General features: G+C 48.5%; 1 protein-coding gene across 4 annotated transcripts in view; it reads left to right on the top strand.

Moving 5' to 3' along the window:
• The first annotated feature begins 12,101 nt into the window (after positions 1 to 12,101).
• Positions 12,102 to 14,333, top strand: part of PTPN2 (protein tyrosine phosphatase non-receptor type 2) — a 76,291-nt gene continuing 74,059 nt past the window's right edge. For all 4 annotated transcript variants that reach the window (XM_030836527.2, XM_030836528.2, XM_030836525.2 and 1 more), the window contains exon 1: positions 12,102 to 12,278. In XM_030836527.2, coding sequence (XP_030692387.1) covers positions 12,117 to 12,278 — 162 coding nt within the window. In that variant the 5' untranslated portion in view covers positions 12,102 to 12,116. The remainder of the gene's footprint in view (positions 12,279 to 14,333) is intronic.

The following is a 14,333-nucleotide window of genomic DNA, read 5'->3' as shown; positions in this document are numbered from 1 at the left end:
TCTCTCTCTCTTCCTCTCTTTCCCCCCACTTCTTTCCTCTCCTTCCTGTCTCCCTCCCTCCCTTTCTTCTTTTCTTTCTTCCCTGGAAGAGAATCAAAAAGGCAGAACTACTTATGTAAATTTTTCATTTGAAAGCTAATGCGACATCCTAGAGAATGCAGGATGGTTAAAGACTAAAAGTTTCACCAAGTTTAAAATCTATGCAATGAAGAAAAAATTATTCACTCTCACAATACAAGGAAGGTTCTTACCAGCCCATAAAAGATTAAAAATTAGTTTAAAAAAATTCCCCAAACTCCCACAGTCTTTTAAGCCACATATTTTTGTTAATTAAACCCTTACTTTTGCTTTAAAATAATCCCCAGAATATTAAAAGGAGAGTTGATACAGCATTTTTCACAAATCCAGACTCTGAATCTTTGTTTTAAAAAGGTTATTACTTGTTTCCTGGAACTGTTTTTTTTTTTTTTTTAAAGTCATTCCTATCTATTTTGGCAGGCTCTGTGAAAACATTAGGCTTCCTTGCAATGACACTTTAACAAAAGTTAGTCTGGAAGCCTAGCTAAAGAGAGTAAGGGATCCAATAGCCTATGAAGCAGACTTGTAGCTGGAAGAGGAATACTAAAAAATCGGCATGAGAAGTTATCTTTAGTTGATAAGAACTATGTGTCCCCATACTTGCCTCCCTTCCTTTATAAGCTATTCCTGTACATTTTCCAACAATCTGGCTAAACAGAGCACGGGGGTGCCCCTGACTGGAGGGCATGAGACTTTCCACATTTGCTTGGCTGGTATTAGACTCACCATTGACAGTGGCAATAAAAATAATCCTCCCTCTCAGTGAATATACTGCAAAAGCCATCATTCAGTTACTGCTGTGGGTGGTAGCCTGGGCTATGCCTTTAGATGGGGGATCTGGAGCCAGAAGCTCCCTGCGTCCTGCATTTCTCAACATCTTCTGCCTCCCCCTGAGGCGGGGCCACCTGGGTGGGCACACTAGTCCCAGGCCAGGTCACTCAGAATCTCACAGCCCAGCCCTGTCCTTCAGGGCACACATGGACTCTCTGCTCTAGTCCCAACGAGCTGGCAGGGGTAGAGGGGAGGAGGGAGGGACCCAGGACTCTGTTGGTGGGGTAATTCGGGGGGGCGGCGGCAAGGGGACCACAACCCCTTGCTGGTACAATGTTTCTTTCCCAGAGAGGCTTGAGAGATGGGGTCCACAGCAGTGCTAACACACAGGTTTGGGCGACTCTCCATCACTTTGGTCCATGTGTGCGGCTCCACGTGGCCTATCTGGGTTGGATGCTGCTTTGGCCACAGCCCCTGAGGGCAGAGGGCTGACACCCAAAGTGGCCACAACACACCTACCTCTGGGGGCCTGCATGACCTCTGCTCTCCAATCCAGGCAGGACCTCCACTGATGGCCTCTTGCCTCCGATCACTGTGATGATGTCTTGCTTTACCTGGTCAGTCTCAAGTCCTTCAGGATGAACCTCTCCTTATCGACACCAAGCCCCCCCAGCTGGTGGTAGGTGGGGAAGCCAGGGTGGAGTCGATCCTGGAGGGGATCACATTCTAAGAGTGTGGTGATTATAGCTTAAAGAGGACAAGAAAAGACGTGGTTGGGAGGTTGTTCTACTTTGTGCCATAAGATTCCAAACAGTACCTTCACCCCCAGAAAACGAACTTTCGCCTGCATGCTCCTGCTCACTCTGGGTAACCGTGGCGGGGGGCACGGCGGTGGAGCGCAGGGGCCCCATGGAAGCCAGGGCACAGACCCCCGCGTGCAGACCCCATGCTGCAGCCCCTGAGGCGATGGTGCACAGTGGCAGGACGGTCCCCACTGGGCAGCACTGACAGGTGCCAGGGCCACGCACTGCAAGCAGCCACCACGTGGCTGCTTTCTCTCAAATGGAAGCCAGGACACCACAGAGAACCTTCACAGGCCCTGATGGACAGCAAACAGGTGTGGACGTGTCTCTTCTCTGGCCGCTATTTTAAATCTTTATCAATAAATCCATTTACATCACACAGACCTATGTATGAATTTTGTAATACATTCATTTTTTGGAAAAGATTTATTTATCATTTATATATTTATTTATGGCTGTATTGTTCTTAGTTGCTGCAGGCGGGATCTTTCGTTATGCACCGGCTGGCTTCTCTCCAGCTGTGGCGCATGGTCTCTGTAGTTTGCAGCATGTGGGCTCTAGTTGAGGCGAAGAGCTCAGTAGTTGTGGCCCGTGGGCTAAGTTGCCCCGCAGCATGTGGGATCTTAGTTCGTTGACCAGGGATGGAACCTGCGTCCCCTGCATTGGAAGGCAGACTCTTTACCACTGGACCACCACGGAAGACCCCTGTAATATATTCTTAAAACGAGCTGTGCATACATTTGTTTTAAGACAAGTTGTATCCATTTGTCTAGGGCACCTCACATCCTGGATTTTCACAGCCAATTCGTATTTCCAGGCTCCCGGGCTTTGGTCACACAGGGGAAGGGAATTAGGATGGCGTCTCTAGAGGGAACTGTGGCAACACGCATTATTTTACTGTTATTTATAATAGTGAAAAGTTGGAAACAACCTAAATGCCCAAAAGTAGAGGATTGATTCAACAAATTGTAGTGAGACATTTCGATGGAACTATGAAAATTAAACTGAAGCCTGAAGGTCAGCTGTTGTATTTCTAAATTTAAATTAAGGGAATTTACTTTCTTTTCATGAGACTCAGCATAAGGCAACATGATTTCCAGTAGGTAGTCGTGTGAAAGTTTCCTTCTGGCGTCCGCAGGTGTCCACCCTGCCATCTGCCCGCAGAGATGCCAGCTCAGGGCTGCGTCCCTGCGATTGCATGGGAACAAGGGAAGGAGGAGCATTCTCAGAGCTGGGCCGGTGCTGGTGGCAGCAGGAGGATGGAGTCCTGCAGCCGCGTCCCCGAGGAGCTGCCACCTGAGAGGCGAGACCAGCAGGAAATTGTAACAGGTGCCAGGTGGCATCGCTGGGGCCGCTCACAGCACAGGAGGGACGTACCGCTCACTCTGAAAGCACAGGACCGACTTCCCAGAGAAACGAGGAGACCTGAAAGGGAGGGAGCAGCAGGTGATGGGACGACGGAGCTCACGGGGCTCTGGTCTCAGTGTGACTCAGATGGTGAAGGCCTCTGGGTACCACACTGTGGCCTATGCGCCCCACCCCACTCCCTGCTGAGCCGACGGTTGACATCCTCCAAGAAAAACTCTGCTCCGGTTTCCGTTCTTAAAAATTATTTAAGGGGGTCTTCCCTGGTGGCACAGTGGTTGAGAGTCCGCCTGCCGATGCAGGGGACACGGGTTCGTGCCCCGGTCCGGAAAGATCCCACATGCCACAGAGCGGCTCGGTCCGTGAGCCATGGCCGCTGAGCCTGCGCATCTGGAGCCTGTGCTCCGCAATGGGAGAGGCCACACAACATTGAGAGGCCCGCGTACCGAAAAAAAAAAAAATTATTTAAGGGGACTTCCCTGGTGGTCCAGTGGGTAAGATTCCCGCTCCCAATGCAGGGGGCCAGTTTGATCCCTGGTGGGGGAGCTAGATCCCTCATGCCGCATGTCGAAACAAAGATCCCCTGTGCCGCAACTAAGACCCGGCAGCCTAAATAAATAAATAAATATTTTAAAAAATTATTTAACAACAAGGTCCTACTGTATAGCACAGGGAACTATATTCAATATCCTGTGATAAACCATAACAGAAAAGAAATGAAAAAGAATGTATAACTGAATCACTTTGCTGTACAGCAGTAATTGACACAGCACTGCAATCCAACTATGTCAATAAAAAAACATAAAAATAAATTAAAAATTATTTATTAACCTTTATAATTTGTTTATTTATAAAAATAATTTAAGGTATGGGGATTTCGTCCAGGGTGATGAAAAAGTCTAGAAATGGTGGTGGTGACAGACGTGGTGAATGTACTTTACATCACTGAATTATACACATTAAAAAGGTAAATTTTGTGTTGTATTTTACCACATTAAAAAAGATACCAAAAACAAAACAAAACAACACAATAATAAGACAAATATCCATGTAGCTACCACCTGGAATGAACAAATATGAACATCATGTCATATTTTACTTAATATAAGTTTTAAAAATAAAATATTACCAATTTAAAAAGTGATACAGAAGTCTTAATTTCAAGTGGGGCCTCAAGAAAATACATATGTGTATTTTCCGAAGTCAGCCATCTATGCCAATGAGGAGGATCCACAAAGAGAATCAAAAGTAGATTCACCTGGGATGAGCAGCTCAAATAGTGAACCAGTGCAGATGCCAAGAAGATCGCGATCCCAGAGGACCACACTATGACAGGAAGTCAAAGTCCTGGGAAAGATAGTGAGAGCTTGCTTCTGACCCCCTTTATTATTTATTTATTTATTTGCGGTACGCGGGCCTCTCACTGTTGTGGCCTCTCCTGTTGCAGAGCACAGGCTCCGGACGCGCAGGCTCAGCGGCCATGGCTCACGGGCCCAGCCACTCTGTGGCATGTGGGATCTTCCCGGACCAGGGCACGAACCCATGTCCCCTGCATCGGCAGGCAGACTCTCAACCACTGCGCCACCAGGGAAGCCCTGACCCCCTTTATTGATGGATGTTGAGGAAAACAGCCATGTAATAAGTGCTGGAAACCACTGATTGCTCAGTTAGCACTGCGTTGGGCCAGGCACCTATGATTGGGTTACTACTTAGTTCAGTTTACACGCATTCACCCTTACCTTCCACGATCCTTCTGGCTTTTGATGAAGACCACCATCCTCCATCCTGACGTCCCTTCTGGTTATTACTCTCAGCAATTCCTCCTAGGATTGCTCCTAACTTTTATCTTGATGGGTTGGGGGCAGTTTCAGTGACTTCTCCCCATGGCTCTTATTCTACATGTCAGGAAATCCTTGTAAGGATTCTGCGAACTACTATGTATCATCCCAACTATATATGTGGAACTGGGAAATAACCCCAGGCAGGTCCCCAGTGGACCCAGTGGACCCGCCCAGGGTGTTCTTGGATCGGAACTCCAATCCTCACCTGCCTTCATAAGCCCAACTCTAACTGCAGGAACATAACAGTATTTCAGTTCAACCCAGATTCTCTACCCATTTGCTTGGGCACCATTATCCTGACATGTGGCTGTAGGTTCCTCTGGGGAAGGGGTGGGTCATGTTTATCATTTTTACCATTGTAGTGGTGTTGCAGCGTCCTTCATCAAGGGGAAGCCTTGGCAGCCTTCCCTTCAATCATTGTGCTTTCAGGTCTGTGATTTGATTTGGCTTTGGACAGTGAATGAGAGATTGTGACTTTCCATTGCTGTGGCTAATTTCAAACTTCAGCTTTCCAACACTTGGACCCTAGTTGGCCAGCTGCTGTCTCTCACCCCCAGAGCAGAGCCCCTGGATCTATTGGTCACCAGGGCACAACTTCACAGGTCCAGGAACTTTTACTCTGGCCATTCATCTGGTGCATATTCCAGGACCCCGTCGGCAGCACGTTCCACTGGTCAGCTCTGGCCCACAAAGGACGTGTCCCGCCAGCCTCTCAGAGATGACCGTGCCTCCCTCACCAGTGTACTCCTTGTGCTTTAGGAAGGGAACTCCTCTCAAGTCTCCAAGGAACACAGCCAGGCGGTAGGGTCTCTGCTCCCACAGAGTGGAGCCATTCTAACATAAGCTTCCTGAGCTTTTCTAGTACTCTGCCAACGAAGTTCAAACTTCACCTCATTCACTGTGGATCATCATCCTGTCTGCGCTTTGAGAAGCTATTCTAGCAGTGATTTAGGAGTGGATGCAGGTGTCATCACAAGGACTCCCAAATCACCAAAGTGTTCCTGTATCAATAAATTGTCCTCTACTCATCCTCATACTTCCCTCCTTCTCCATTCAACACCTTAAAATTTACAATTGCCCATTTTCTTCTCCTTTCTATTGGTGCATATGAGCCAGGCCTTTCAATTCTTTTGATTGTATAAGCTTTCTTCCTGAAGTATGAACTGTTTTTCCCAACTCAAGCTGCACTGAGAGTGGACCCTGATTATCAGTTAAGAGGCAACACATGGTGCAGGGTAAATCTGGAGAAGTAGAAGCACCATTTTGGGACACCTCTTCAGGCAAATCTAGCCAGAATGAGGGGTGTGCCTGGAGGGTCCAAAAGATCTGGAGTTGCAAGATTCTCAGGGTCATGCACCCAAATATTTCTTGTGTCTCTGATTTTGATGATGAGAACTTTTATGGCCATGCATTTATTCCCCTTTGCATCTCTGTTTTCATTACAACAGGTTTGGTGCCTGATTTTCATCCAGCACTCTTGGAACTAAGGAGCTGTCTCCTTGAACATGGTCATAGGGGCTCCGCTGCCTCCACGACTTGACTCGAGTTGATAGATGGCGATCAAAACCTGTCTTTTACCTTGTTCAAGTCTTCCAAAGCATTTGACAAGTCCAGCCACCTCCAGTATCTTTATCCATTTAGGTGCTAGAGCCACCATGCAGTCCCATGTTTCATCCTCCCAGCTGCACCTCATCCCAAGCACCGCAGGTGAGATGCTTAGCAATTGTGATGTTACCACCAGCCACTCACCTCCAGCAATGTGTTCCGGATTGCTGTGTGCCACGGCTCCAAAATCCCATCTGGAAAGTCTGTTTCTAGGACCACTTCTGAGACTAAATATCTTAGCTGGAATCCCTGAAAGCAGAGTCTGAGACAAAGGCTCATGTGCAGGAATCTGGGAAAGTGCTTCTAGGGGGCAATGGTATAGGATTGGGGTGTGGAACAGGTAAGGAGACAATGCTGACGGTAGGATGCCTTATCATGTTGGCCACCACTAGGGACAAATGGTGCTCATTGCCACTGGGGCCCCACAAGAAACCTTAAGAAATGTATCTCAGGACCATGTGCCTGGGGGTAAAAGAAGAAATCATTATTGGTCAAGGGTGACTCCACCCGTGCTAACTTCCCTGACCTTCTGAGTTAGGCGTGTTTGGGGGAACAGTGGGTTCTTTAGGGTGTGCCATGCGTCAGCATCAGAGAAACCCCAGGGCAAGAAGGGAGAGGTGCTCAAAGACAGAATTCATACTGCTATGACGCTGAGTGCACCTGATTAAGATCTGGGGATTTGAATGTGTTTTCCATAGCAAAAACATACTTCATAAACAATTTTTAATAAAAAAATATTAATTAAAACTGTGTAGAGCCTCTGTTCCACCTGGCAGAAAAAGCTTTTTGCAACAACAATTCCTTTGTGTTTTTATATTAACTTAGTTGTAATTCAAGTGTAAATTGCAGCCCAATTTACACACAAGCATAAAATAATAGGAAGTGGGGAGCAGCTGTAGATAAACAAAAAGCAGAAGGAAAAAAATGCAGTGCATTCAAATATGCTAAGTTTCTTAAGAATAATGATAATTGCTAATGTTACTAGGGATGTGGGTAAACTCATATAGTTTTAGATGTCTACCTGTAGTATACATTGGTTTTCTTCCTTCATAAAGCAAATTAGTATTGCATTTCAAAAGCTACAAAAATATCTTTAGTAGATTCTCTAAGTGCCCTGCCCATATCCCCTCAACAGCCACCTGTACTCTTAGAGGTTATTTTCTGCTTAAAGATGTTCTGGCCATGGGAACTGTCCATTTGGGCTGCTATAATCAAAATCCCATAGATGTGCTGGCTCAAGCATTTATTTCTCACAGTTCTGGAGGCTGGGAAGTCCAAGATCAAATGCCAGTAGATGTAGTGTCTAATGAGAGCCAGCTTTCTGGCTCATGGATAGCCGTCTTTTTTTCTTCTCGCCTTTTCCCCCTGTGCAGCAGTAAAGGAGCAATAGAACTCGCTGAGGTTTCTTTTAATGAGGCTCCGCCGTTGTGACGAAATTGCTTCCCAAAGGTCCCCTCCATTTCAACATGTGAATCAGGGGGAGAAGTAGACACGCATCCACAGCAGGAACACGCTCAGCTTACACCAGGGCAAGCTGGAGTGCCAGAGCACCAAGAGCCTCTAGAAGCTTTCTTCAAACCATAACAAGTGGGGAGTTCGTGGTAACACCCCAGCTTCCTTGCCTTTCGGTTTGGATAGCTCAGCAGTAGTTCTGGACTTCCTCTTGGAGCTCTCCAGGGGAACCAGGTCCAGTTGCCTACAGCGGTAACGGGTTGTTAACAAACCCTTTACGGCTTCCTTCCTCCCTGTCCCTGCCTCCCTTCCACACTCTTTCACCAGGGTTTCCTGGCATCACCTCCCACATAACATACTTGCACTCAAATCTCCTTCTCAGGGCTTGCTTCTGGGAAAATCTAAATGGAGATAACAGTGATACCTTTTTGCCCAATAATTCCACTTCTGGGTATTTATCCAAAGGAAATAATCCTTAAAAAGGAGGGAGGAGTTATATCCAAAAAGGATATTGCAGCATTTTTTTAAAAAATTAATTAATTAATTTATTTATGGCTGTGTTGGGTCTTCGTTTCTGTACGAGGGCCTTCTCTAGTTGTGGCAAGCGGGGGCCACTCTTCATCGCCGTGTGCGGGCCTCTCACTACCGCCGCCTCTCTTGCTGCGGAGCACAGGCTCCAGACACACACGCAGGCTCAGTAATTGTGGCTCACAGGCCCAGTTGCTCCGCGGCATGTGGGATCTTCCCAGACCAGGGCTCGAACCTATGTCCCCTGCATTGGCAGGCAGATTCTCAACCACTGCGCCACCAGGGCAGCCCTGCAGCATTTTTATATGGCAGGAAAATTGGAAACAATCGAAATGTCCAACAGAGATCCATTCAGTCACATTTGTTTTTCATCTACTGTATTCCAGGCACTATGCTGGACGTGGGATTCCCAAATGGAACATCATACAGTTAGATGGGACAGGAGACAAGGCAGGAAGATGATGAAACCTCAACTAAGGGAGCAGCAGTGGGGGACAGAGTGGAGCAGAGAGAGAGAGTCCTTAGAAGGAAGAATTAACAGAACCAAGTGACCTGTTAGACACAGAAGAGAACGGATGGGGAGACGGTGAGGATATCGTCCAGGTTTCTAGCTTGGGTAAATGGGTGATGGGAGAGAGAGTGCAGAAAAAGAAGCAGGTCTCAACAATAAGGTCTTGAGTTCAGATTTGAATAAGTTGAGTTTGAGCTTTACTAGATTGCTTCAGCATTATTTAACGTCTGTGGACCCTCATGCCACTTGACTCTACAAGCCAGGCTCCTGGACTCCTGTCTGCATGAACTTTCACTCAAAAGAAACAAAAATCCAACTACACAAGCTTTGAAGAATACTTTAGATCTTTCTTATCAGTTTTCTTCAAGTCTTGTTTCAGGAGTTTTCACAGGATATACCCCAGAAACATCCCAGAAATCCTCTGTAGACATTGCTCCTTCTTCTCAAATTTCCTGTGGTCATAAAAATACCTCCTCATTGTCTCTGAAGCAGTAATTCTCCCACCACCGTGCTTCTCTCTCCATTCATTTCCTCCTCTGCTCTCTGCCCCTCCCATGTGTCTCACAACTGAAAGATACCATCAGGAGTACCAACCGCTGGAGGCCATGCTGAGCCTCTCTAGGGAGACTGGAGGGTCCAGGGCAACTCATCTCCCCCATGGAATGAGGTAGACGGTGCCACGTGGGGAATGTAGTTCATCTCTGTTCATTTCATGGCTCGCAGTCAATGCAGATGCTGCTGGGGTGAGAACCACTGCCTTAGAATCCTAGCTGCTTGCAGCAAACTAGGACAAACTGTTAGAGGGCCAGCGCTGCTTCCCCAACTGGGGGTTGACAAGTGAGTTCCTGAAGGATGGTGTGCATCTGGTGACAAGAACTGTTGCTTTGAGATCAAGATTTGATGAGGTGATTGATGCTAAGAATCATGGGGTATCCCAGGAGATACCATGCCTTTAATCTAAATAATCAGTTTCAAGGACAGAACTTCAGAAACCAGGACAATTAGATTGTGGGGCACTTCTGGAGGGAGATCTTATATATTCCTCAATTATACTCTGTAAGTAGAAAGGCTGATTGGCTGCTTAATTTTCTTTATTACAGTTTCTTCTTGCTCCCACAGCTTACTGGTTTTTTCTGATCAGTGTTTTCATTATTTTATGTAAGGACACTTTTTTTTCCCCAAGTATTTTAAACCCCTCATGTAGCTCTGTTCCACAGAACTTCGATGATTTGTATGCTCTGCAATACTTTAGCCACTAGCTCATGTGGCTATTGAGCATTTGAAATGTGGCTAATTCAACTGTGGAACTGAATTCTCAATTTCTGTTAAAGAAAAAAATTATTCCTGACACTTATAGAAGATGATGAGGTAAGGAAGACTTTATTCAGGTGTGTGTGGGGCGACTACTGTGACAGGTATAGGGACAATGGCAATGGGTCTTGTAGTGGGGGAGAGATTGGGCTCAACTCCAAATTCAGAATGGGAAGTGGGAATTTATAGCCAAGCTGGGGGAAGGGGGGGGGGTGTCAGTGGATGGAAAATTACTAAGAGGTGTTAAAAAATGAAATTCAACTGAGTAAAATTTAAAGATCTTATTGGCTTTATTAAACGATTCATGTATTGGGCAGATGGACAGGAGCTCCAAGAAGCTACACAAAACTAAAGACTTACAGGCAGTAGGGAGTTGGAACAAGGGAGTTATCCCAGGCAGAGAAGTGAACTGGTTACTGCAGGGTCAAGGGCAGGGGTCTATCAGGCAGATCACCTAACCAGTGGTGATTAGTGATTCTTGATTTACTCCTTTAAGTTCCATTTCTGTGAGAGCTGAAACTACCATCAAGTTTAGGTTTGGTGACACGGGGCTTCCCAAGCGACTTCATTTTGGGCCTGTAGTCTTTTTTTTTGTTTTTGTTTTATTTGCGGTACGCGGGCCTCTCACTGCTGTGGCCTCTCCCGCCGCGGAGCACAGGCTCCGGACGCGCAGGCCCAGCGGCCACGGCTCATGGGCCCAGGCGCTCTGCGGCACGTGGGATCCTCCCAGACCAGGGCACGAACCCGCGTCCCCTGCATCGGCAGGCGGACTCTCAACCACTGCGCCACCAGGGAAGACCTATAGTCTTGTTTTTAACAGAGGAAGCACGGGGGGTTCTGGGTAAGCCTAATAGGATTCTAGCTGAAGGCAGGCCACGGATATCAGATGTCACCCCGGGGGACGGCAGAAGATGCAGAACCTGGTTAAATATCAAGAGTGATCACAGACTTCCCTGGTGGTCCAGGGGTTAAGACGCCATGCTTTCACTACAGGGCGTGCAGGTTCGATTCCTGATCCACGGAAGTTCTGCATGCCGTGAGGTGTGGCCAAAAAGAGAAAAAAAGAAAAGAAAAATTAAGAGTAACCAGATACTGAGAATGGGGGATTCTGGTTAACTGACTTACCAGGATTCTTGCTAAAATTCGACAATGCAGAGAGAAACAGGGCAGCCCAAAAGTTGAGACTTAGCTGAAAAAGAGCTCAGAGGATCCTGAGTAGAGTTTGGTCAAGGAGAGAATCTTTGTCATTTCATTTAATTTTAAGTAAAATTTAAATTTCAGTGTTGGACAGCACACTAACGTTTTTCTAACCCTTCACATTTCTTCCTGAAGATTATAAGGTGTCCTAAGCACATGAGTTTCCCTATGTGAAGCGAGATGATTTCCATAATCAGCACGTTTGTTTGGTAACAGACGATTTGCTCTTTTTACAGGTAACACTAACTTTTAAGTTGTGTAACGTTTACTTAACAAGCTGTAGACTCCAACCTCCAGGAGAGGTTGCTTCTCCTTTTGCTGCAGCGGTTTATTTGGCACAAAACCCGTGGGCGCCCAGGAGCGGGCATCAGTCCTGGTTTACATTTTCCGAGAGGAGAAAGTGGGGCACAGGCCGTTAAGCTGACCTAGAGAAGGTTCAAAATAAAAATCAAACCCCCAAGCACTCAACCTGCTGGTCTCCCCGGAGTCCTGCCTCTGGCGCCGCCAGGCCCCGCCCCCTCCACCTGGGCACCGCCTGGACCACGACTCCCCCGCCGCCCGCCCCGCACGGCGCAGCCGGCGCGCTGACGTCACGAACCAGGTACTTTCCCTGCGGCCGGGGCGGCGTGGGGGCGTGGCGGGCCTGGAGCACGCATGCGCAGCAGCGGCTGCGCGCTGCCCGGATCGTGCGGGGCCCGAGCCTCTCCGCCGGCGCAGGCTCCCTCGCGCCAGCTCGCGGCCGCCGCCATGTCGGCCGCCATCGAACGGGAGTTTGATGAGTTGGACGCTCACAATCGCTGGCAGCAGCTGTACCTGGTGAGTGGCGGGCTCGCGCAGCCGCCGCCGCCCCCTCCGAGGACCTGGCTTGCGCACGCCGGTGCCCTCCGGCACTCGCCGCCTCCGCCGCCTCCCGCTGGGACGGAAGTGGCGGCGCGCGGGCCGCCTCAGGGCGCGCGTGCGCCGCCCGGGCCTCGGCGCTCGGGCGCTCGGGGTTGGGGCGGCCGCGTGCGCGCAGGCGCAGTGGGCTCCGGGGGGCGGTGCCGGGGGGCGGGCGTGGGCGTGGACGCGACGGTACAGGGGGCGGCTGGCGGGTCGGGGGGCCGGGGAGGGTCGCCGAGCCGCGGTGGGGCGGCCGGACAGTCGCGGCCCGAGCGTCCCCGGTACGCCGTCGCCCCCTCAGAGCTTTCTGGAAGGAGCTCGGTGAGTCAGGGTAGGCGCCGAGGGGTCGTCCACGCCCCGGGGCCCGGCCTGAGGGGCTCGGGTCTCCGGGCGTCGTGAGGCAGCTCCCCGAACGCGGGCGCCCGGCGTGATTTCTGGTCGCCTCGTGGAGACGCGCCCTGGGACGGTCTCCTGGGTCAACCATGGAGCCTTTCGATCGAGCAGAACTTAATTTTATCTCTTTTAAAGTGACCTAGTTGTCTGCTTCCTACTGCTAATTATTGCATGTTATTTCCAGGATTGCAGTGAGTGGTTGTGAGCTAAATGCTGCTCCCGCTGTCAGGTCGCTCTGTGTACAGTAAAACGACAAAAAAAGGGCTTTCCTGTAAATCTAGATGCTCCCGGGCTTTTCCCCTTCCCGTTTAATTAGATGACAGTTCCTCTTGTCATTATGTTCGTAATGTAACGTTTTCTTCTTGAGCACATTAGCAGGACGTGTAATAAATACCCTGATTCACGTGGGTCAGAGTGTGTTAGAATAGGGTACTAACTTCAGAGAATGCTGGTAAGGACTTTCCCAATTATAGAAAGTTTTAAATGCAAATTCTCGTAGGAAGCTCTATGTGAGAGCCTGCCAGCTGTGTCTTCTCCAGTTGCATTTGTTTTAGGAGAGGCTGCTGTCCCCAGGTTGCGAGTGGTTTATCAAAATACAGGTTTGAGAGGAAACGATGCATGCTACAGCTTAATTCAGCTTGACATTTTGATTAAGTAGTTTGGCTTTTTTGATTATCATTAATATCCATGAATATTCAGTGAAAAGTGTAATCCATCTCACCAGAAAAATGCATTTATATCCACTGAAAATTGCATTCAGTTTCATAGAGTTCAGGAAATCTTTCCAGGGGCTTCTGCCTAGGAATCCTTTACTGGATTGGTCAAAGCTCTTATTATTTTTTTTCCTAGTGGAAGAACAAGAGCATTTGTTCGGTCAGTGCAAATCATGCAATATACACTGGTGTTTTGTTTAAAGTTGGTCACAAACCAGGAAAAATGGAAAGCAAGTCCAGAAAGAGTTTTGACTCTGAGTGTTTTCTTTTGACTCTATACATCCACTCAGCCATTCTACAGATTGTGCTGTGCACCCTGCCCTGAGCCTTGGGGATTCATCAGAGAGCCGCTGACCAGGTTCCTGCTCCTGAGGCACTCACTTTCTGGGACTTGGTCTCTTGAAGGCCTCATCACAATTCCATATTTTCATTTACTCACTTGTAACACCTTAAAATGTGCCAATGTTAGACGGAGTCCCTGCTCTCCAGGATCCAGCCAAGTGGGGAGTGGTAACTAGGGAAGCAGATGAGAACATGAGAGTAAGAACGCAGAAGCTCGTGTTAAGCACAGTGTGCTGTGCATCCCCCACAGGATGCATCTGGGAGTCCTGGCACAGCTTCCTGGAGGAGGTAGGGCCTTGCCTGAGTCTTGAAGAACAAGTCGGCCAGGGGAGGAGAATGAGGGAGGGAGAGAATTAGTGTTCAGAGGAAGAAGAAATGTGTGCGGAGACACAGAGCATAGAAGACCAAGAGAATTGCCAACGGCTGAGCCTGGTGCAGAGTGCGGTGTGACGTTGAGGTGCCAGGGGGACAAGGCCAGACAGTAAGACGGAGCCCGTGGGCCCTTGTAGATCAGTCTGAGGACTGTGAGCTAGTAGATAGCACC

This window comes from Globicephala melas, chromosome 13 (genome assembly GCF_963455315.2).
Source record: "Globicephala melas chromosome 13, mGloMel1.2, whole genome shotgun sequence".
NCBI classification, from domain to species: domain Eukaryota; kingdom Metazoa; phylum Chordata; class Mammalia; order Artiodactyla; family Delphinidae; genus Globicephala; species Globicephala melas.
Note: the sequence above shows the minus strand (reverse complement) of the source record. Positions and strands in the feature narration are given on the sequence as shown.